The sequence below is a fragment of the Somniosus microcephalus genome, chromosome 16 (assembly GCF_052327205.1).
Source record: "Somniosus microcephalus isolate GS21.2 chromosome 16, FLI_Smic_1.0, whole genome shotgun sequence".
In the NCBI taxonomy this organism is placed as follows: domain Eukaryota; kingdom Metazoa; phylum Chordata; class Chondrichthyes; order Squaliformes; family Somniosidae; genus Somniosus; species Somniosus microcephalus.
Window position 1 is genome coordinate 7,603,867 of NC_141002.1, and position 22,145 is coordinate 7,626,011.

The window sequence follows — 22,145 nt, forward strand, 5'->3', positions numbered from 1 at the left end:
CAAGACCTTTAGATTCAGAGGCAAGCGAGCAACCCACTGAGCCACTGCTGTAAGCTGCTCAACAACCAGAATACCCAGACGGACTGTGCCCCACTGCTAATAGCACAAAACACAACCCGACAAGGTGCATTTACACTATTAAGATACCAACATCATGCCAGAACTGTAAAAACACCGCACTGTCAAGCTGTTCAGTCCCCACCACAATGCGTCAGGTGATGCAACTACCCTTAATCCACCGTCAGCCAATAGATCACGCACTGAAATCCACCGTCAGTCAATAGATCACACACTGAAATCCACCGTCAGTCAATAGATCACACACTGAAATCCACCGTCAGTCAATAGATCACACACTGAAATCCACCGTCAGTCAATAGAACACACACTGAAATCCACCGTCAGCCAATAGATCACACACTGAAATCCACCGTCAGCCAATAGAACACACACTGAAATCCACCGTCAGTCAATAGAACACACACTGAAATCCACCGTCAGTCAATAGAACACACTGAAATCCACCGTCAGTCAATAGAACACACACTGAAATCCACCGTCAGTCAATAGATCACACACTGAAATCCGTCAGCCAATAGAACACACACTGAAATCCACCATCAGCCAATAGAACACACACTGAAATCCACCATCAGCCAATAGAACACACACTGAAATCCGTCAGCCAATAGAACACACACTGAAATCCGTCAGCCAATAGAACACACACTGAAATCCACCGTCAGCCAATAGAACACACACTGAAATCCACCGTCAGCCAATAGAACACACACTGAAATCCACCGTCAGCCAATAGAACACACACTGAAATCCACCGTCAGCCAATAGAACACACACTGAAATCCACCGTCAGCCAATAGAACACACACTAAAATCCACCGTCACCCAATAGAACACACACTGAAATCCACCATCACCCAATAGAACACACTGAAATCCACCGTCAGTCAAGAGAACACACTGAAATCAACCATCACCCAATAGAACACACACTGAAATCCACCGTCAGCCAATAGAACACACACTGAAATCCACCATCACCCAATAGAACACACTGAAATCCACCGTCAGTCAAGAGAACACACTGAAATCAACCATCACCCAATAGAACACACACTGAAATCCACCGTCAGCCAATAGAACACACACTGAAATCCACCGTCAGCCAATAGAACACACACTGAAATCCACCGTCAGCCAATAGAACACACACTGAAATCAACCATCAGCCAATAGAACACACACTGAAATCCACCGTCACCCAATAGAACACACACTGAAATCCACCGTCAGCCAAAAGAACACACACTGAAATCCACCGTCAGTCAATAGAACACACACTGAAATCCACCGTCAGTCAATAGAACACACACTGAAATCCACCGTCAGCCAATAGAACACACACTGAAATCCACCGTCAGCCAATAGAACACACACTGAAATCCACCGTCAGTCAATAGAACACACACTGAAATCCACCGTCAGTCAATAGAACACACACTGAAATCCACCGTCAGCCAATAGAACACACACTGAAATCCACCGTCAGTCAATAGAACACACACTGAAATCCACCGTCAGCCAATAGAACACACACTGAAATCCACCGTCAGCCAATAGAACACACACTGAAATCAACCGTCAGCCAATAGAACACAGACTGAAATCCACCGTCAGCCAATAGAACACACTGGGCAGCACGGTGGCATAGTGGTTAGCACTGTTGCCTCACAGCGCCAGAGACCCGGGTTCAAATCCGGCCTCGGGTGACTGTCTGTGTGGAGTTTGCACATTCTCCCCGTGTTTGCGTGGGTTTTCTCCGGGTGCTCCGGTTTCCTCCCACAGTCCAAAGATGTGCGGGTTAGGTTGATTGGCTATGATAAAAATTGACCCTTAGTGTTAGGGGGATTAAATATGTGGGGTTATGGGGATAGGGTGGGATATGTGTTGGTGTAGGGGTTACGGGGATCGGGTGGGATATGTGTCGGTGCAGGCTCAATGGGCCGAAATGGCCTCTCTCTGCACTGTGAGGTTTCTGTGATTCTGTGAACACACTGAAATCCACCATCAGTCAATAGAACACACACTGAAATCCACCATCACCCAATAGAACACAGCAGAGCCCTGCTGGACCACCTGAGGAAAGTCCAGCCCTAAATGTCACCCAATGTAAACACTGAACAACATTTTGGCAAAAGCATTTGCAGGATACAAGAGAAAGTGAAGTGTGGGCATTCGAACGTTGAAATGGACCCGATAGCTCACAGCACCTCTCTCAATCCTATGGATTTGTACAAGGCTTGGTTTCAACAGGACAAGGATGTGGGGAGGGCAAAAGGAATGTGGGATGGTGTGAGAACATAAGAATTCGGAGCAGGAGTAGGCCATACGGCCCCTCGAGTGTGTCTGCAGCTTAGGAGGGACGAGGGAGGAGAGTTCAGCTGTCCAAAAAAACATGGGAGGACAAGAGAAAAGCTGCCAGGAGCAGCAGGGGAGTAACAGACTAGCACTAATTCTGTAAACCAGCACACTTGGGCAGAGACATAGATTAAAATAATTATTAGCAACAGCTTCATTTTTAAGAGCGGCACTGGTGCAGAAACTCCTTCAAAACCAGACTGAAATACAACGAGACACAAGTTTTTAGGAGACAAATACAGGTTGCACTCACCGCGTTTGTTCTTCTGCATTTCCAGGCACTGGTCATTGATCAGCTGGACCGACCTCAGACGCCTCACCTCATCATTTACACACATGTTCTTCAGGGCCAGGGGGAGGAAGAACCGGAAAAAAAAGGAATGTGCTTTTATTGGTTACTGTTGACCAGATGGAGCGGAAATTGTAATAAACTACGGAAGCACACAGAGGCAGAGCACGATACGGAGTTTATTTTGAAATTCAATGTTTTGGCAAAACACGTTCAGATAGGGCTACTCTCACTGGGTCAGCTTCCTCGGTTTTTTGGCTGGGTTCCTGTACTGAGGCGACCAGCTAGGTCATCTACCGTTAATACTGAAAGTGGGAAATAGGAACATTATCTTCACAGTGTAGACCAGCTTTCATTGAATGACTCTCCATTGGATGATGGGTTTCACCACGAGTCTCAAAAAAGGCCACAGAAAGGTTAGTTACATCTACAAACTAAATAAAAAGAGCTTCCCTCGGCGGACGAGTGGGTAAAGAAACTGCACAGGGAGGGGGGGTAAAACGCCACACAGATCATCAAGTTAGACCCCCAGCCTGCAGTGAGTTGCTGCTACAACTGACCTCAGCTCCCCCAGTGTTAGGGAGGAGGAAAAAAGACACACACGCCAGCCAGGGTTCCTGCACCCCATTACTACCGAGTGACACCTGCTGGGAAGTGTGTGTGTGTATCTATATATACACACATATATACTGTCTCCCAGTCTATCTCTTCCCCCAGTTTCTCTCTCTCTCTCTCCCAGTCTCTCTCTCTCTCGCCCCTCAGTCTCGCGCTCTCCCTCTCTCCCCCCAATCTCTCTCGCTCTCTCTCTCTCCCCAGTCTCTCTCTCTCTCTCGTCTCTCTCTCCCCCAGTCTCTCTCTCTCCAGTCTCTCTCTCCCCAGTCTCTCTCTCTCTCTCCCCAGTCTCTCTCTCTCTCTCTCTCTCCCCAGTCTCTCTCTCTCTCTCCCCAGTCTCTCTCTCTCTCTCTCCCCAGTCTCTCTCTCTCTCGTCTCTCTCTCTCTCTCCCCGTCTCTCTCTCTCTCTCTCCCTTCCCCCGTCTCTCTCTCTCTCCCTTCCCCCGTCTCTCTCTCTCTCCCTTCCCCGTCTCTCTCTCTCTCTCCCTTCCCCCCGTCTCTCTCTCTCTCCCTTCCCCCGTCTCTCTCCCTTCCCCCGTCTCTCTCTCCCTCTCCCTTCCCCCGTCTCTCTCTCTCTCTCTCTCCCTTCCCCCGTCTCTCTCTCCCTTCCCCCGTCTCTCTCCCTCTCCCCCTTCCCCCGTCTCTCTCTCCCCAGTCTCTCTCTCTCCCAGTCTCTCTCTCTCTCCCCGTCTCTCTCCCCAGTCTCTCTCTCTCTCCAGTCTCTCTCTCTCTCTCCAGTCTCTCTCTCTCTCCCGTCTCTCTCTCTCTCTCTCCCCCCAGTCTCTCTCTCTCTCTCCCTTCCCCCGTCTCTCTCTCTCCCCCTTCCCCGTCTCTCTCCCTTCCCCGTCTCTCTCTCTCTCTCCCTTCCCCCGTCTCTCTCTCCCTTCCCCCGTCTCTCTCTCCCTCTCCCTTCCCCTGTCTCTCTCTCTCTCTCCCTCTCCCTTCCCCCGTCTCGCGCTCTCTCTCCCTTCCCCCGTCTCTCTCTCCCTTCCCCCGTCTCTCTCCCTCTCCCCCTTCCCCCGTCTCTCTCCCCAGTCTCTCTCTCTCCCCCCAGTCTCTCTCTCTCTCCCCGTCTCTCTCTCTCTCTCTCCCCAGTCTCTCTCTCTCTCCAGTCTCTCTCCCGTCTCTCTCTCTCTCCCCAGTCTCTCTCTCTCTCTCTCCCTTCCCCCGTCTCTCTCTCTCCCCCTTCCCCGTCTCTCTCTCTCCCTTCCCCCGTCTCTCTCTCTCCCTTCCCCGTCTCTCTCTCCCCCTTCCCCCGTCTCTCTCCCCCTTCCCCCGTCTCTCTCCCCCCTTCCCCCGTCTCTCTCTCTCTCTCCCTTCCCCCGTCTCTCTCTCTCTCCCCCTTCCCCCGTCTCTCTCTCTCTCCCCCTTCCCCCGTCTCTCTCTCTCTCCCCCTTCCCCCGTCTCTCTCTCTCTCCCCCTTCCCTCTCTCTCTCCCCCTTCCCCCGTCTCTCGCTCTCTCTCCCTTCCCGTCTCTCTCTCTCCCTTCCCCCGTCTCTCTCTCTCTCCCTTCCCCCGTCTCTCTCTCTCTCCCTTCCCCCGTCTCTCTCTCTCTCTCCCTTCCCCCGTCTCTCTCTCTCTCTCCCTTCCCCCGTCTCTCTCTCTCTCTCCCTTCCCCCGTCTCTCTCTCTCTCTCTCTCTCTCCCTTCCCCCGTCTCTCTCTCTCTCTCTCTCTCTCCCTTCCCCCGTCTCTCTCTCTCCCTTCCCCCGTCTCTCTCTCTCCCTTCCCCCGTCTCTCTCTCTCCCTTCCCCCGTCTCTCTCTCTCCCTTCCCCCGTCTCTCTCTCTCCCTTCCCCCGTCTCTCTCTCTCCCTTCCCCCGTCTCTCTCTCTCCCTTCCCCCGTCTCTCTCTCTCCCTTCCCCGTCTCTCTCTCTCTCCCTTCCCCCGTCTCTCTCCCTTCCCCCGTCTCTCTCCCTTCCCCCGTCTCTCTCTCTCCCTTCCCCCGTCTCTCTCTCTCTCCCTTCCCCCGTCTCTCTCTCTCTCCCTTCCCGTCTCTCTCTCTCCCTTCCCCCGTCTCTCTCTCTCCCTTCCCCCGTCTCTCTCTCTCTCCCCCTTCCCCCGTCTCTCTCTCTCTCTCCCTTCCCCCGTCTCTCTCTCTCTCTCCCTTCCCCCGTCTCTCTCTCTCTCTCTCTCTCTCCCTTCCCCCGTCTCTCTCTCTCTCTCTCTCTCTCCCTTCCCCCGTCTCTCTCTCTCTCTCTCTCTCTCCCTTCCCCCGTCTCTCTCTCTCTCTCTCCCTTCCCCCGTCTCTCTCTCTCCCTTCCCCCGTCTCTCTCTCTCCCTTCCCCCGTCTCTCTCTCTCTCCCCCTTCCCCCGTCTCTCTCTCTCTCTCCCTTCCCCCGTCTCTCTCTCTCTCTCCCTTCCCCCGTCTCTCTCTCTCTCTCTCTCTCTCCCTTCCCCCGTCTCTCTCTCTCTCTCTCTCTCTCCCTTCCCCCGTCTCTCTCTCTCTCTCTCTCCCTTCCCCCGTCTCTCTCTCTCCCTTCCCCCGTCTCTCTCTCTCCCTTCCCCCGTCTCTCTCTCTCCCTTCCCCCGTCTCTCTCTCTCCCTTCCCCCGTCTCTCTCTCTCCCTTCCCCCGTCTCTCTCTCTCCCTTCCCCCGTCTCTCTCTCTCCCTTCCCCCGTCTCTCTCTCTCCCTTCCCCCGTCTCTCTCTCTCCCTTCCCCCGTCTCTCTCTCTCCCTTCCCCCGTCTCTCTCTCTCCCTTCCCCCGTCTCTCTCTCTCCCTTCCCCCGTCTCTCTCTCTCCCTTCCCCCGTCTCTCTCTCTCCCTTCCCCCGTCTCTCTCTCTCCCTTCCCCCGTCTCTCTCTCTCCCTTCCCCCGTCTCTCTCTCTCCCTTCCCCCGTCTCTCTCTCTCCCTTCCCCCGTCTCTCTCTCTCCCTTCCCCCGTCTCTCTCTCTCTCCCTTCCCCCGTCTCTCTCTCCCTTCCCCCGTCTCTCTCTCTCCCTTCCCCCGTCTCTCTCTCTCTCCCTTCCCCCGTCTCTCTCTCTCCCTTCCCCCGTCTCTCTCTCTCTCCCTTCCCCCGTCTCTCTCTCTCTCCCTTCCCCCGTCTCTCTCTCTCTCCCTTCCCCCGTCTCTCTCTCTCTCCCTTCCCCCGTCTCTCTCTCTCCCTTCCCCCGTCTCTCTCTCTCTCCCTTCCCCCGTCTCTCTCTCTCTCTCTCTCCCTTCCCCCGTCTCTCTCTCTCTCTCCCTTCCCCCGTCTCTCTCTCTCTCTCTCTCTCCCTTCCCCCGTCTCTCTCTCTCCCTTCCCCCGTCTCTCTCTCCCTTCCCCCGTCTCTCTCTCTCCCTTCCCCCGTCTCTCTCTCTCCCTTCCCCCGTCTCTCTCTCTCCCTTCCCCCGTCTCTCTCTCTCCCTTCCCCCGTCTCTCTCTCTCCCTTCCCCGTCTCTCTCTCTCCCTTCCCCCGTCTCTCTCTCTCCCTCCCTTCCCCCGTCTCTCTCTCTCCCTTCCCCCGTCTCTCTCTCTCCCTCCCTTCCCCCGTCTCTCTCTCTCCCTCCCTTCCCCCGTCTCTCTCCCCCAGAGTCTCTCTCTCTCTATCTCCCCATTCTCTCCCTCTCTCTCTCCCCAGTCTCTACTCTCTCTCTCTCTCTCCACCCCCCCCCCCCGTCTCTCTCTCTCTCCCCCCCAGTCTCTCTCTCTCTCTGAGTTGGGGTCACTCGGGCCGGGCCTCACAACCGCTCGGCCCGAGACACAGAGCGGGGGAGCAGCAGCGGCCAGCCGTAAACCGCGCGGCCCTGTAAACTGCTGTTTTTATATTATATATATATATATACATATATAACTGCCTGATGGGGTACTGGAGAGCTGCTGGCGCCCGCGATCCATGCCCTGGGAAGAGTCAGCTCCGTCACAAGAGCGGAGAAAAAGATTTTTCCATTCTTGCCTGTAGGATCAGCACAGTCCCCACTTTTAGTCCCTCAGCATGTGGCTCTCCTCTAACCGGGAAAGCAAGAGTCTGAGCCGAGGTGTGAACATGGAAAGATGGAATAGATGATGTTGGAGCACATCATTCCCCCCCACCACTCCTGTGACAAGACATGCCAAGTGACTCCCTGCCAACCTTTCCCTTCTCTATTTTAATCAACACTACTTTGCTCATTCCCCTCTTGACTTAACCTCTTGTTGCTCCCAAGCTGCAAGCAGTCTTTAAACGCTCAAGTCAAGACTCACTGCATCATCTCAAACTCATGTTTTCCCAGGACCTCGATACCAGCGAACTCCTGGACTCACTCAGTCTTCCCTTCCTCTTACAATCTTCAGGCCTTTGAAACTGTGGCTTGGCATCACCGAGTCACAACTTCCCGATTTACCCCATTTCCTCGCCTACTCTTCTCAGCCCTGGCAGTGTCCTGTACTGTGGTCTTCAGCCTTTCATCTTGTCCTCTCAATTTAAAAAAGGCAAAACTGACCCACTAGGAGCAGCCTGGTACAATTTCCAGTCTGGCCTCGTTGTCCCACATTACATTCCCCACTTGAGAAGCACCAGTGTGCTCCAAGTCTTCTGCTAACCACACTCCAACCATTCACTAGAGCCATGAGGATCCTAAACTTTAAAGGTGTGGATCAGCCCTTTCCATTACATACCTGCCGAGACCCAAGCGCCACCAGCCTGATTTCTTTGCCAAACGGACTTTTCTGAACTTCGTGTATGAACTGAGCGAGCTGGGAGTGCGTGCGACTACAGTAATAGATCTGGGAATAGAGAAATTGTAGGAGGTCAATTCAAAGACAGTGGGTGCTCAGTCCTCAATGCTCTTGGTGCTCACTGTCTGCCTCTTAGTTCATGGCAACATAATCTCGCACAAGTTACCTGGCACTTGACCCCATCTGAGGAGGTGGGATGGTGTCATGATGGGACAATCCTATGGGATTGAACTAAAACTGCTCCCATCAAATCGCAGAATAAATGAGTTTCTCTACAATCGGAGTGCCTCCACACTGTCCATGGCAGTGTGGGGACCTGCGCCAAGTGGTGTGCTACAAAGCCCGACAGACTAGAAGATGCCAGGTTTGATTCCCAGTCTATGCTGAGTTAGCTGATCTCAGCAAGGGGAATGGTAGGGGTGCTACAGTTGGCCTCAGCACTGCCGAGGTAGGATGGGTTAACAATAACCAACAATTGTTCTTCTCCTGATCACTGCCCAGTGACTACTGCTGGATGGGGACGTCCAGTGACAATGGGATTGGACTCATCCTCCAAAAACAGTGTACCAAGGCTCACACATGAAGAATGGGTAAATGGGATGATTACGGGGCAGTGATCTCTTCAGAGGGATTGAGATGATTATCAAATACATTTGCTAATCTCACCCTAACCCCTCAATTACAGCCTGATCCTAACTCCAAGTACCCATTACTTTCTAATGTTTTATGTAACAATTGCTAGAGTCCAGGTTTGTTCCATTGTTTATCCCTCCAATATTCTCTTCCTCCTGAGGGGACTCGCCTTCCTCCAATATCTTACCCTAGTGGGCCAAACAGGCGCTCAGACTATGGAGGAGGAGGCCGATCACATTTCAGCTTCAATCTGTTTTCGTCTATGGCCGTACATCTCACGTTCCAGCATGTGTCACTGGATAATGATCAGGAGCGGGAACCCTAGCCGACCTTTCTCCTCCCTACTTTAGGATTTAAATTAATTGAGCCTGCGGTTGTATTGGACAATTGTGTATGCGGCTCCTTTAGGGAGATTAACCGAGACATAAAACCCATTAAGACAACAAAGGTCAAGATCATGGGTTTAAGGGAGAGAGAATCTTAAACCAGCAAGTTGATGGATCTTTAAAAAGCTTTTCTGTTAATACCAAAAGTATCAAAAAACAAATACTAGAACTTCAGTCTTATGCAGCACTAGGGAAACTGGATATTATAGGTATTTCTGAAAGCTGGCTGGGTGTAAATGATGAAATCCACCTTAAAGCTTGTGTTTCAGGAAATGTAAGAGAGAAAGGAGGTGTAGTTATAAGAACATAAGAAGTAGGAGCAGGAGTAGGCCATACGGCCCCTCGGGCCTGCTCCGCCATTCAATAGGATCATGGCTGATCTGAATCTAGACTCACGTCCACTTCCCTGCCCTCTCCCCGTAACCCCTAATTCCCTTATCTGCTAGGAAATTGTCTATCTCCATTTTAAATTTATTTAATGTTGCAGCTTCCACAGCTCTCTGGGGTAGCAAATTCCATAGATTTACTACCCGCTGAGTGAAGAAGTTTCTCCTCATCTCAGTTTTGAAAGGGCAGCCCCTTATTCTAAGATTATGCCCCCTAGTTCTAGTCTCACCCATCAGTGGAAATATCCTCACCGCATCCACCCGATCAAGCCCCCTCACAATCTTATAGGCTTCGATAAGATCGCCTCTCATTCTTCTGAACTCCAATGAGTAGAGTCCCAACCTACTCAACCTTTCCTCATACGTCAACCCCCTCATCTCTGGAATCAACCGAGTGAACCTTCTCTGAACCTCCTCGAGAGCAAGTATATCTTTTCTTAAATATGGAAACCAAAACTGCACACAGTATTCCAGGTGTGGCCTCACCAATACCCTGTATAACTGCAGCAAGACTTCCCTGTTTTTATACTCCATCCCCCTTGCAATAAAAGCCAAGATTCCATTGACCTTCCTGATCACCTGCTGCACCTGCATACTAACTTTTTGTGTTTCATGCACCAGGACCCCCAGATCCCTTTGTACTGTAGCACTTTGCAGTTTCTCTCCATTTAGATAACTTGCTCTTTGATTTTTTCTGCCAAAGTGCATAACCTCACACTTTCCAACATTATATTGCATCTGCCAAATCTCTGCCCACTCACTTAGCCTGTATGTCCTTTTGCAGGTTTTTTATGTCCTCCTCACTCACTGCTTTCCCTCCCATCTTTGTATCATCGGCAAACTTGGATATGTTGCACTCGGTCCCTTCCTCCAAATCGTTAATATAGATTGTAAAGAGTTGGGGTCCCAGCACTGACCCCTGCGGAACACCACTAGCTACTGATTGCCAGCCCGAGAACGAACCATTTATCCCAACTCTTTGTTTTCTGTTAGACAGCCAATCTTCCACCCATGCCAGTATATTACCCCCAATCCCGTGATTTTTTATCTTGATCAGTAATCTTTTGTGTGGAACCTTGTCAAATGCCTTTTGGAAGTCCAAATACACCACATCCACTAGTTCCCCTTTATCCACCCTGTATGTTACATCCTCAAAGAATTCGAGCAAATTTGTCAAACATGACTTCCCCTTCGTAAAACCATGCTGACGCTGTCCTATTAAATTATGTTTATCCAAATGCTCTGTTACTGTTTCATTAATAATGGACTCCCAACATTTTGCCAACCACAGATGTTAGGCTAACTGGTCTATAGTTCTCAGCTTTTTGTCTACTTCCCTTCTTAAATAAGGGTGTTACATTAGCAGTTTTCCAATCTGCCGGGACCTTTCCTGAGTCCAGGGAGTTCTGGAAAATGATCACCAATGCATCCACAATCCCTACCGCCACTTCTCTCAAGACCCTAGGATGTAGGCCATCAGGTCCGGGGGATTTATCCGCCTTAAGTCCCATTATTTTACTGAGTACCATCTCCTTAGTGATTTTAATCGTGTTTAGCTCCTCCCCCCCCATTGCCCCCTGTTTGTCCAGTGTTGGGATATTTTTAGTGTCCTCTACTGTAAAGACTGATACAAAATATTTGTTCAGCGTCTTTGCCATCTCCATGTTCCCCACCACTAGTTTCCCGGTCCCATCCTCTAAGGGACCAACGTTCACTTTAGCCACTCTTTTTCTTTTTATATAGCTGTAGAAACTCTTGCTATCTGTTTTTATATTTTTTGCTAGTTTACTTTCATAATCTATCTTCCCTTTCTTAATTAATCTTTTAGTTATTGTTTGCTGGCTTTTAAATGCTTCCCAATCTTCTATCCTCCCACTAGATTTGGCTATTTTATATGCCCTTGTTTTCAGTCGAATACTATCCTTTATTACTTTACTAAGCCACGGATGGCTGTCTTTTCTTTTACTCCCCTTTTTCCTCAGTGGAATATATTTATCTTGAAAGATGTGAAATATCTCCTTGAATGTAGACCACTGCTCTTGTACCGTCTTACACTTTAATCTGTTTCCCCAGTCCACTTTAGTCAATTCTACTCTCATACCTTCATAGTCTCCTTTATTTAAGCTTAGTACGCTGGTTTGAGATCCAACTCTCTCACCCTCAAACTGAATTTGGAATTCAACCATATTATGGTCACTCATTCCAAGGGGATCCTTTACTAGGACATTTTTTATTAATCCTGTCTCATTACACAGGACCAGATCTAAGATTGCCTGCCCCCTGGTTGGTTCAGTTACATACTGCTCAAGGAACCCGTCCCTAATACACTTTATGAACTCTTCCTCAATGCTGCCATGCCCAATTTGATTAGTCCAGTCAATATGAAAGTTAAAATCCCCCATGATTATAGCTGTTCGCTTATTACAAGCCCCAACTATTTCCTGATTTATACTCCGACCAACAGAGTTGCAACTGTTAGGAGGCCTATAGACTATGCCCACTAGTGACTTTTTCCCCTTATTATTCCTTATGAAAGACTAATTGCTGTAGAAAGAGATGATTTTAGTGCAGCAGCTGAAGCTATTTGTATTCAATTGGTTCAAGCAAATGGTTTGAAATTAATCACTGGCACTTGTTACAGGACTCCAGGACAGGGAGCCCTTTGTGATCATGTACATTGGGCACAATCACTAAAACATCCAGATTAGGCAATATCTGTCCTCCAAACCTTCGTCACATGTTCTTCCTCCAAATCATCCTCGTCAGACAGGCTGAAAAAAAAATGGAAAGGGAAGAACCACCCATAAAACATCATAAAAACATCTGTGCATACTGTGCAACACAGCAGGCGCTAACTGGTCACAGACTTTTCTAAGTTGATGCCCTGAGTGGACAGAGCTGTCCGAGCCCTGGACAATTCTTCTCTCTGCACCAGTCTCCCAGTTATTTTGGTCTGTTTTCTCCCTCCTCCCCTGAAAGCAATCCTGTTCGCTCGGGTACGGTCCAGGGAGACTGGCAGCCCACCCAATCATCCCCCCCACCCCCCCCCCCGCTCTCCCTGAGTGACCACTTTCATGCGAGTGGAGGCCAAACTGTTCTGCCCCAACATCTGGAACACAGACTGTCCACCAGGGATCGTTGGGTAGAGATCAGGGGCGGGAACCCTGGCTCATCATTCTTTGCTCTAGCCCACAGTTGTAGCTTCAGCTGCCAGCCCGCCTGAGATTAGCTAGCTCAGTGCAGGCCGGAGATTGCAGCCGAGACCTCCTCAACTATGCAGCTTTGTTATTGTCACCTTCTTGTTCCTTCACCCACAAGGACATGGGGGGGGGGGGGGGGGGGGGGGGGGAAGCGGTGAAGTTTAAAAATTCAGGTAGGTGTAATTGCAGAGTAACGTTATCACTGTTAAATTCAGATCACTCGGGCTCTTGCTCACAGCGACAGGAGAAGCACCATCAGCACGACCGAGGTCCCAGAGCTGAAAATCTCCATAGCAACAAAATCCATGGCACTGGCTGTGGCTCAGTGGGCAGCACGCTCGCCTGTGGGTTCAAGTCCCAAACCTGAGATTTCAGCTCATAATCCAGGCTGTCACTCCAGTGCCGTACTGAGGGGGTGCGGCACTGTCAGAAGTGCCGTCTTTCAGATGAGACGTTAAACCGAGGCCCCGTCTGCCCTCTCAGGTGGATGTAAAAGATCCCATAGCACTATTTAAAGGGCAGGGACGTTCTCCCCAGTGTCCTGGCCAATATTTATCCCTCAACCTTCACTAAAACACATTATATGGTTATTATCACACTGCTGTTAGTGGGATCTTGCTGTGTGCAAATGGGCAGCCACGTTTCACTACATTACAACGGTGACTACACTTCAAAAAGTACTTCATTGGGATGTCCTAAGGTCGTGAGCGGCGCTATAGAAATACAAATTCTCTCTTTCTTTCTCTCACAGAGGCAATGCCAAGACCTCCACGTACCCAGAATCCTTTGGTTTCTCTTCATTGTCGCTCTCATAATCTGCCAGAATGAAGCTCTCGTCCTCCTTGTCCATAGGCTCTGTGCTCGACGCCTGCTCAGGATTCAGCACTTCTCCACTCATCTGAATGAGGCGTTCAGTGTCATCGTCATCTCTCTGGGACCAAGCACAGGTTAGATGGAGATCATTCTGGCAATCGCTTGTCAGAGGAAAAATATCGTTACTATACCCCACAAAGCGGAGGACATGCAAGATGCAGTGACTTAAGACAATGGTCTAAATCTCTCAGGGGTTGAGGCAAAAGTCTCAGCCTTTCATCAAGCAACTGGAGGGGATGCAAGACACCTTGGGCCAAAGGGAGTCACCAAGATCTGAGGAAGGGTCATAATCCTGAGCAGCAGCTTCCTCGAAGACTGCTCAGACATAATTACCATTCAGTAACTCCATTTAATATTTTTCTTTCAACGAACACACTCAACTCTCCGCTCCTGCATCTCAACCCCTACACCATCTTAGTGCTGTTGAGCTGTGTACTGAGAAATTGCTGCGAGTGCCACAGGTGGGGGAGAAGTCAAGTTTTTGCTGTGCAGGGGACAAAATTACTACAAGTAATGTCTGGTCAGAATATTCGATTCAAATTTGGAGACCAGACTTCCATCTAAAAGGCACCCGGAGTCAGTCTGATAGGTTAGGACAGCTGGCACTTTGCCAAGGAACGGCAGTAATGGCTCTTTAGGAACACCTACGGACACTTGGTAGATCACAGTAATGTTTGCTGCACTAACACCTGCCCAGTATAGAGCTGGCGGAGATTGCAGCGAGAGGGAGGGATGGGGAATTACTAACACAGAGATAGGATGAGTGGAAAGTATTACTTTTGGATGATACGTTCAACCGAGGCCCTATCTGTTCTCTCAGGCGGATGTAAAAGATCCCATGGCACTATTCGAAGAGGAACAGGGGAGTGCTGGTCAACATCTATCCCTTGATCAACATCACTAAAATCAGATTATCTATTCATTATCTCACTCCTGTTTGCAGGACCTCATGTGTGTAAAGTGACTGCCACGTTTCCTACATTACAACCTGAGGTTGTGAAAGGCGCAATAGAAATGCAAGTTTTTCTTTCTTTATTTTACAGAGATTAATGAGCAGCTGGAATAGGTTTATAGGATGGGTGGTACCGTACATCACACTGAAGGAAAAACACTAAATGGTGCAATGGGAAGGCAGTAGGACGGACAAAGGGCCTTCTTCATCCAAACTTTTCTTGTGAGCAACGTTGCAAATGAAAATAAAATCTCCACACATGGCCATTTTGTCTCCACAAAGCCTTCCTCCACATCTCTAGTTTAAAGAAGAATTCCTACCTTGCGTTTCAAAGCGTATTTAAGCTGCACGTTGTTACGCATTTGCTCCAATCGCTCCTCCCTTTTCTTTCTCTTTAATTCTTCATCCTACAAAAAAGTTTGGAAATATCCATGTGCTTTAGAACAAGCTCTGTCTGAACATAGCCATTTGCTCCCCTCATATACCTCAAGTCCCCGGGGAGAAGCCCAGATTCCCTGTGACAGATCCCGATTTGTAAGTAAATCTCTTACGGTTCCAGACAGGTCAAACTTAGTCGGTGAAACCCTTGTCCACTACATTTAGGGGAAATGGGAGTATGAAGTGGGAAAACGCCACTCTTACTCATGGGTGTTTTCACTAAAATTAGCAGAGACAGGATTGTCACTCCTTGTGGGCCTTAACAAGGAGCGAGTGAGGGAGAGTGTCTGGACTTCCAACAATTCTTCCCAAGACACTCTATATGGTGGTCTTTCTCAAACTCTGTGCCCTCCCTCTCCCACAGTTTCTTCCCCAGGTCAGTGACCTCCAGTCATCATTCAACCTTGTCTAATCGCTTGCTGATGATTCCACTCTATAAATCATCAACTTCTTTCTCAACCTTCACAATGTTTGAAACTTTACATTTTGATTTCCTCCACAGCCTTTGCTGAGGTTCTGAACATCTGGTTGTTTCCAATTCTACAAGACAGTTTCCTTATGTCCCTTGTCAAAACAGCAGCAGCTCCCACCTCGAATGGCCCTTCACCTGTTGACATGCCTCCAATCCACTGGAATTTCCACATATCAGTGTGATAGACAGTGAGATAGACAAGTTTCCTCACATACCAGTTGGGCCTCAGAGGAGCAGGCAGCCCCACTATTTGAAGAGTTAGGTTTGTTAAGGTAGAAAATCCAAATGGCATGGCTCCCAATAGCAAATAAAGATCATTAAATGCAAAAACCACCTCAAATCTATGACGATACTGACCTTTAACTTATCGACCAGATCCCGCTCGGCCTTCTTCTGCACAAATTCAGTGATCCAGTCTAATTCACCCCCTGAGGTCTTGGCTTCCGACTGCTTGGAGCCAACACCCAAGGAATTCTGCCGATCTTGGGACTGCCCTGGCTGTGGCATACGGTCTTCCAAAAGCTGGGCTGCTTCCAGTTTTTTTTTCTCTTCAAAGTCTCGGAGCCAAGTGAGTGCGCCACAGATGAGACTGAGTGACTTCCCCTGGGGGAGTGATGGTAGCCATATTTAGTAAATCAGATGCCAACGTTAGAAAATACATCAATAAAAAACATATTATAAGCCCTGCGTAGAGACAGCATAGTTACTGATAATGTCACACCTACTTCCTGTAACACCTTCCCTCTCCTCCTTTGTTGAGGGTACCTTTATTGTTATAAAAAGCAGGTGCTCGAACTGCGAGCAATACCATGGGCAATCTGCTAATACATACACACTCACTCCAGCAGATCTTCAATGATGTTGCCCACAGCGAGCAAGAGGATAACTTATATTAAAATAGGGCTATTATGCATGCATTATCTGAGGCACTGATTTACACTGACGGACTAAAACTGTTTTTCAGTGCATGCTATCCCATTGTTTTGATGATAAATATCTGGGCAGGATCGTGCAATTCAGTGACAACTCTAAACCAGTGACTATTATTAGAGGGCGTTCCTTGACTTATGCACTTGATTTTGATCTTTTACCTTTATAAGCCCCGAACACACAGCAAGATGGGAGGCAAGATGGTTCTTTCCTTCTAAAACTGCACCTCCTCTAACTCTGTGAGGGGCGTCATGGGAGAGTTACTAGTGATATTGTAAAAAGCTTCTACTAGTGTGCATCTCCTGTCCGTCACACTTCAAGTATCGACTTTCTGCACCATGTTTCAAAGGAAAGTACAAAGAAGTGCTCCGGAACCAGTTTCTTGATTGCCATCTATATGAACTGATCTACTGCTTAACTGACCTCTGTATGAATCCAATGTTTACCTGAAGGCAGTTACATGTCATCAAACTTCGCATCTTTGTGCTCCAATCCCTCCATGGCCTCACTACTCCCCATCTCTGTAACCTCCTCCAGCCCTACAACCCTCCGAGATCTCCGCGCTCCTCCAATTCTGGCCTCTTGTCCATCCCCAATTTTCATCACTTGCCGTGCCTTCAGCAGCCAAGGCCCTAAGTTCCGGGATTCCCTCCCTAAACCTCTCTCTCCTCCTTCAAGATTCTCCTCAACACCTACCTCTTTGACCAAGCTTTTGATCCCCTGCCCTAATATCGCCTTATGCAGTTCGGTGTCAAATTTTGCCTGATAACACTCCAGTGAAGCACCCTGGGACATTTTGCTACATTAAAAAGGCACTGTATAAATGCAAGTTGTTGTTGTTATGACACACCACATCCTCTGACTTATCACAAGCAATGCCACGGGAGGTTTGCTAGTACACAGAGCTGAGCCAGTTGCTGGTTGAGGCAGAGATCACAGCATACAGAGGTAGGTGGTATAAGTCATATAAATTGCAGTCAATGTGTGCTACTGGACTCGGAGCAGCCATGATCTATTTGAATGGTGGAACAGGCTCGAGGGCTCTTGTTCCTATGGTCTAGTTTTGATCACCTAAAAGTGGAACTTTCCACAGTTTTTCTCCTTAAATAGGCCTTTGGTTTTATACTGCCTCTCCCAGGAGATCACATGACTGCTGGTGGGTGGACAGCATTGTAAATCACGATGCTTAAGGGCATCAGAAGGGCAGGCTCAATGGACCAGCTGGTCTGCTCCACGTTCTTCGTCTTTCGTGTGTTTTGTATATTCAGAATCGCCTATCAGTGACATTCTGACAGGTACAGAGCAATATTCAAGGTGCTGTGCGTTTTCAGAGGGAGTCCGATACTGAAAATCACATGCCAACTTGCAAAGTTGTTTGACCAATCAATTAAACTCTTAACGGCTTGAACAATTCATGTGACAATTAGACTTGGCAATTTAAAGGGACACAGATCCACCTCAGCAGCAGAATATTATATCTGCCCTTATGAAACAGCAAATAATCCAATCCACTGTAAGTAATGTTGTGGGAGGGAGGGAGGGATGGATGGATGGAGAGATAGATATAAAAATAAATCTTATCTCTACGCTCTTCCTATCCACAAAACCATACTTCCGGTTGTCTTGTCAAACTTTTGTCTCAACTTTTGCCCCTATTTTAAATTCCTAGATCAACGTCTATAAATGGAAACACCGACAAAAACTTATCACCCTGTAATTAGTCTCCTGCCAGTGGCAACGCTGCAATACTGGTCTCCCCCTCCCGGAACTGAATGGGAAGCAAAAAAAGCCCAGGTTCTCACTTGTAAATGCTTTTGTTGGAAAATATACGTGTGCTGACACACATCGGAGGATGACAGGCTTAGGCTTCACTCTGTTGCAAAATGAAGGCAAAGTTGGACCTTTCTAAAAAAAAGTTAATGCTTTGTTATACAGTACAATTACATAAGTAAGCCTCCCTCAGTGAATTAGTGAGTAAAGGCACCACTTGAGTCCAAATAAAAGAACCACTATCTGGTCATTATCACCTTGCTGTTTGTGGGATCTTGCTGTGCGCAAATTGGTGAACACATTTCCGACATTACAACAGTGACTACACCTCAAAATTACTTCAGATTCAGATTAGATTTATTTGCCATATGTAACATTGGCTGTGCAGCACTCTGGGACATCCCAGGGCCGTGAAAGGCGCTATATAAATGCAAGCAACGTAGCCTATAATCTGCGCAGCCAGGCGCAGCCCGAGGCCAGTTTTTCAATGTTAAGTTTCACGAAACTGAATGGGCCGCGCAGCCCCTTAAAGGGGCCACGCACCCCAAAAAATAGGGAACATTGAATGCAAACTTTTCTTTTTTTTTCCTTCAATATTAAAACGTACCGTTCCAGTGGGACTCTCAAATATTCCAATCTTCCCTGCTTCAAGCACATTGTACAGCGCAGTCATGAATTCCTCTTGGATAGAGTAGGGTTTGAAGGGAAACTGAAACCGAGAGGAAGCTTGGGGCTTCTCTTCAGCCATATCCTGCGAAAGAGAGAGAGAGAGAGAGAGACAGTGAAGTAACCATTAAACGGCAATTGTTAGCTCAAGTCTGGTTACAGTGGCCAAGTGGTTATGGTCCTAGACTAGAGGAGGTTGAGAGTTCAAATTCCACCATGGCAAGTTAAGAAAATTAATTCAATAAATCTGGTAATATGTGGGCTGGCACCTGGAAAAGATGATCATGAAAAATTGCAAACACCCAATGGGCTCACTAACGTCCGTCCTGTAAGATTCTCCAAATCTCGCACATCCCCCAAAACTCGGAGAGTAACCCTAAGGAAGGGATTTTGGACTATTCTAAACTATCACAGGGTGATAAAAGAATACTGGGCCTAAAGAGAGAGATTCAAAGTCAAAACCCTAAGATTTGGTATTTTAAAAAGCATGTGGAAGGAAAAGGCTGCAACAAAGGATTGGGATTGGCCTCTGTAAACGGAGAGTTTTGGGTATTGGGATTAACCGAGCTGTCTGGGGACTATCCAAACTGTCTCAGTCACTCAGACAATTTTACATACTGACAATAGACCTACTGAAGAGCCGTTCTCGCCCAAATTACAGAACCATCCAAAAACATGCATAATACAAAACATGCCGTCAACCAACAAAGAATCTGAAGAACCACAGGAAACTCAGACTAGGGACAAAACTGACAATTAAACAAGAGTTTAAACAATCGATGGGACCATCCCAAAACCACTTCACACGTTCTTAAACAACTTAAGCAAGAGATGGAACCATCCCAAAACCAATTGAACAGATCAATATTAATGAGCCCGCCCAAAATCTAACAATAAGCCAAGACTGATTTGGCGCGTAGATTAGCGGGCCTCGTTTAGTATAATTGGAGGCCTGTTTTTACAAGAAAGCAGTTAGTTCATCGAGGGGAGTACATCAAGGAAATCATCAAGAAGAAATTCAAGCAGTTCTCTCTCTCTACAGAGTTCAGCAGTCAGTTCAGAAAGGCAGTTCGCTCTCGAGTTCGACACAGGAGTTCTCCAATTCCAATTCCAATTCAAATGCTTTATTGGCATGAAAGTTTACAGAGAACCATATTGCCAAAGCTTACATAGCAAAAAGGTACAGTTTTCCAACATTCTGTAGGTGTCAATCGATTTGACATTTGTTGGGTACATACAATATTACTTTTAAACAATATTAATTTTAAACAGTCTTTCTACTTCATTTGGTACGTTCAATATTAATTTTAAACATTCTTAATTTTAAACAGTCCTCAGGTTGTGACATGTTGTTACATATTTGGCCCCAAGGTATGGTCTGTCTCCTTCTCCCAGGACTAATCTCAATTTTGACAGGTCATCCAATTCCTTGAAATCTGGGGTTGTTTGGCTTAGCTTGTTGAATAATATATTTCTTGATGTGTTGAATTTTTCGCATTTTAGGAGGAAATGCATTTCTGTTTCAACCTCGCCGGCCAGACATTGATCGCATATTCTATTCTCTCTAGGCTGCCAGGATTTCTTGTATCTGCCTTTTTCAATTTCCAGTTGGTGGTCGCTTAGTCTGTACCTGGTGAGGGTCTGTCTCTGTTTTGTGTCTCTGATGGTCGTGAGGTAGTCTGCCAGTTTATATTCTCTTTTTAGGGCCCGGTAACATTCTAATCTGCTTTGGCTTTCGGTTATTTTGTTCCAATGTTCCAGGTAGGTTTCTTTGCATTGTTTAATGATTTGGTTCACTCGGATTGGTGTTTGGACGGCTGTGTTGGTCTGGGGCTGGTCAGGGTCCGGGGCTGGTCAGGGTCCGGCTGAGTACTTAGTTTCAGTAGCAGCTGACTCAGGGGACTCTTTTCTGGGTTTAGCTCTTGGGTCTGAAAGGCTTTGAAATGAAGGGTGTCTGGGGAGCTAGATTTGAGGTGATTTAGGAAGTTTCTCGCTCTGGAAGCAACAGTTCACAGTCTCTCTTTCTGGAAGCACCAGTTCCCCAGAGAAGTTCTCAACAGTGTCAGCGATCCAGAACATCACCAGACACGCAGTTGAAGTCCTCCACCGCGTCCGGGGTACGGCAGGCACTAACCAACCCCGAAACCGCGAACCAGCTCAACTGTCAAGGATTCGTTTGGTGAGCATTATCCCTGGTCCTTTGGAGCCCAACTTAGCTAGTAAAGTGGGATTGGGAGGGGTGAAGTATTTGTCTGCTGTCATTTTCCCTCGTATGTACCGAAGTGTTCCCCATTTTTAGAGTGTTAAGATTATTGTGTTGTATTTTCTTTCTCAAATAAAGATCAAAGATTCTTGCACCAAAATCAGTTGTCTGCTGCACTTTTATCACAACTCCCAAATAAGTCCAAGGTCTAGAACCAAGGGAGTGGGAGCGATTTGAACCACTCATGAGTCAGAGGCGAAGCTGACCCAAACACCACCCCCTACAGTCCTTCAGGGAAGGGAACCTGCCACCCAACCCAGTATAGCCTACGTGTGACTGGTTTTACACCATGTGTTTGACTCTTACTGCCCTCTTAAGTGGCCTACAGAGTCCCTTCAGTTGTAAAATAATTGCTACAGAAAAGATTCAAGGAATGCCATGCTTCAATGAGATTGCCCACCACCTCCTTCTCAGGGCAACTGCAGCCACCCACAACAGCAGCGGATTCAAGATCCCCCCCCCCCCACCGGGGGATCCAACCTCTCCACCCCCCCCCAGCGGGGGATCCACCCCCCCCCACACACCCCCAGCTGGGGATCCACCCCCCCCAAGCGGGGGATCTACCCTCCCCTTCCCCCCCCCCCCCAAAGCGGGGGATCCACCCTCTCACACCCACCACACCCCCAGCGGGGGAACAGCCCTCCCCCACACCCCCAGCAGGGATCCACCCTCTTCCCCCCCCCACCACACCCCCAGCGGGGGTCCACCCTCTCCCCCACCACACCCCCAGCGGGGGATCCACCCTCCACCACACCCCCAGCGGGGGATCCACCCTCTCCACCCCCCCAGCGGGGGATCCACGCCCCCCACACACCCCCAGCTGGGGATCCACCCCCCCCAAGCGGGGGATCTACCCCCCCCAAGCGGGGGATCTACCCGATCCACCCCCCCCCCCCCAAGCGGGGGATCCACCCTCTCACACCCACCACACCCCCAGCGGGGGAACCACCCTCCCCCACACCCCCAGCAGGGATCCCCCCTCTTCCCCCCCCCCACCACCACCACCACCACACCCCCAGCGGGGGTCCACCCTCTCCCCCACCACACCCCCAGCGGGGGATCCACCCTCTCCCCCACCACACCCCCAGCGGGGGATCCACCCTCCACCACACCCCCAGCGGGGGATCCACCCTCCACCACACCCCCAGCGGGGGATCCACCCTCCCCCACACCCCCAGCGGGGATCCAGTCCCCCCCCCAGC

At 49.0% G+C, this 22,145-nt stretch overlaps 1 protein-coding gene across 1 annotated transcript in view; it reads right to left on the bottom strand.

The window, feature by feature from the left end:
- Positions 1-22,145, bottom strand: part of ddx11 (DEAD/H (Asp-Glu-Ala-Asp/His) box helicase 11) — a 76,473-nt gene that overhangs the window by 53,768 nt on the left and 560 nt on the right. Inside the window, exons 2-8 of the mRNA XM_086008576.1 lie at positions 18,622-18,765; positions 15,672-15,917; positions 14,725-14,811; positions 13,356-13,510; positions 12,108-12,150; positions 7,915-8,022; positions 2,693-2,780 (exon numbers count right to left, since the gene is read on the bottom strand). Coding sequence (XP_085864702.1) covers positions 2,693-2,780; positions 7,915-8,022; positions 12,108-12,150; positions 13,356-13,510; positions 14,725-14,811; positions 15,672-15,917; positions 18,622-18,762 — 868 coding nt within the window. The 5' untranslated portion in view covers positions 18,763-18,765. The remainder of the gene's footprint in view (positions 1-2,692; positions 2,781-7,914; positions 8,023-12,107; positions 12,151-13,355; positions 13,511-14,724; positions 14,812-15,671; positions 15,918-18,621; positions 18,766-22,145) is intronic.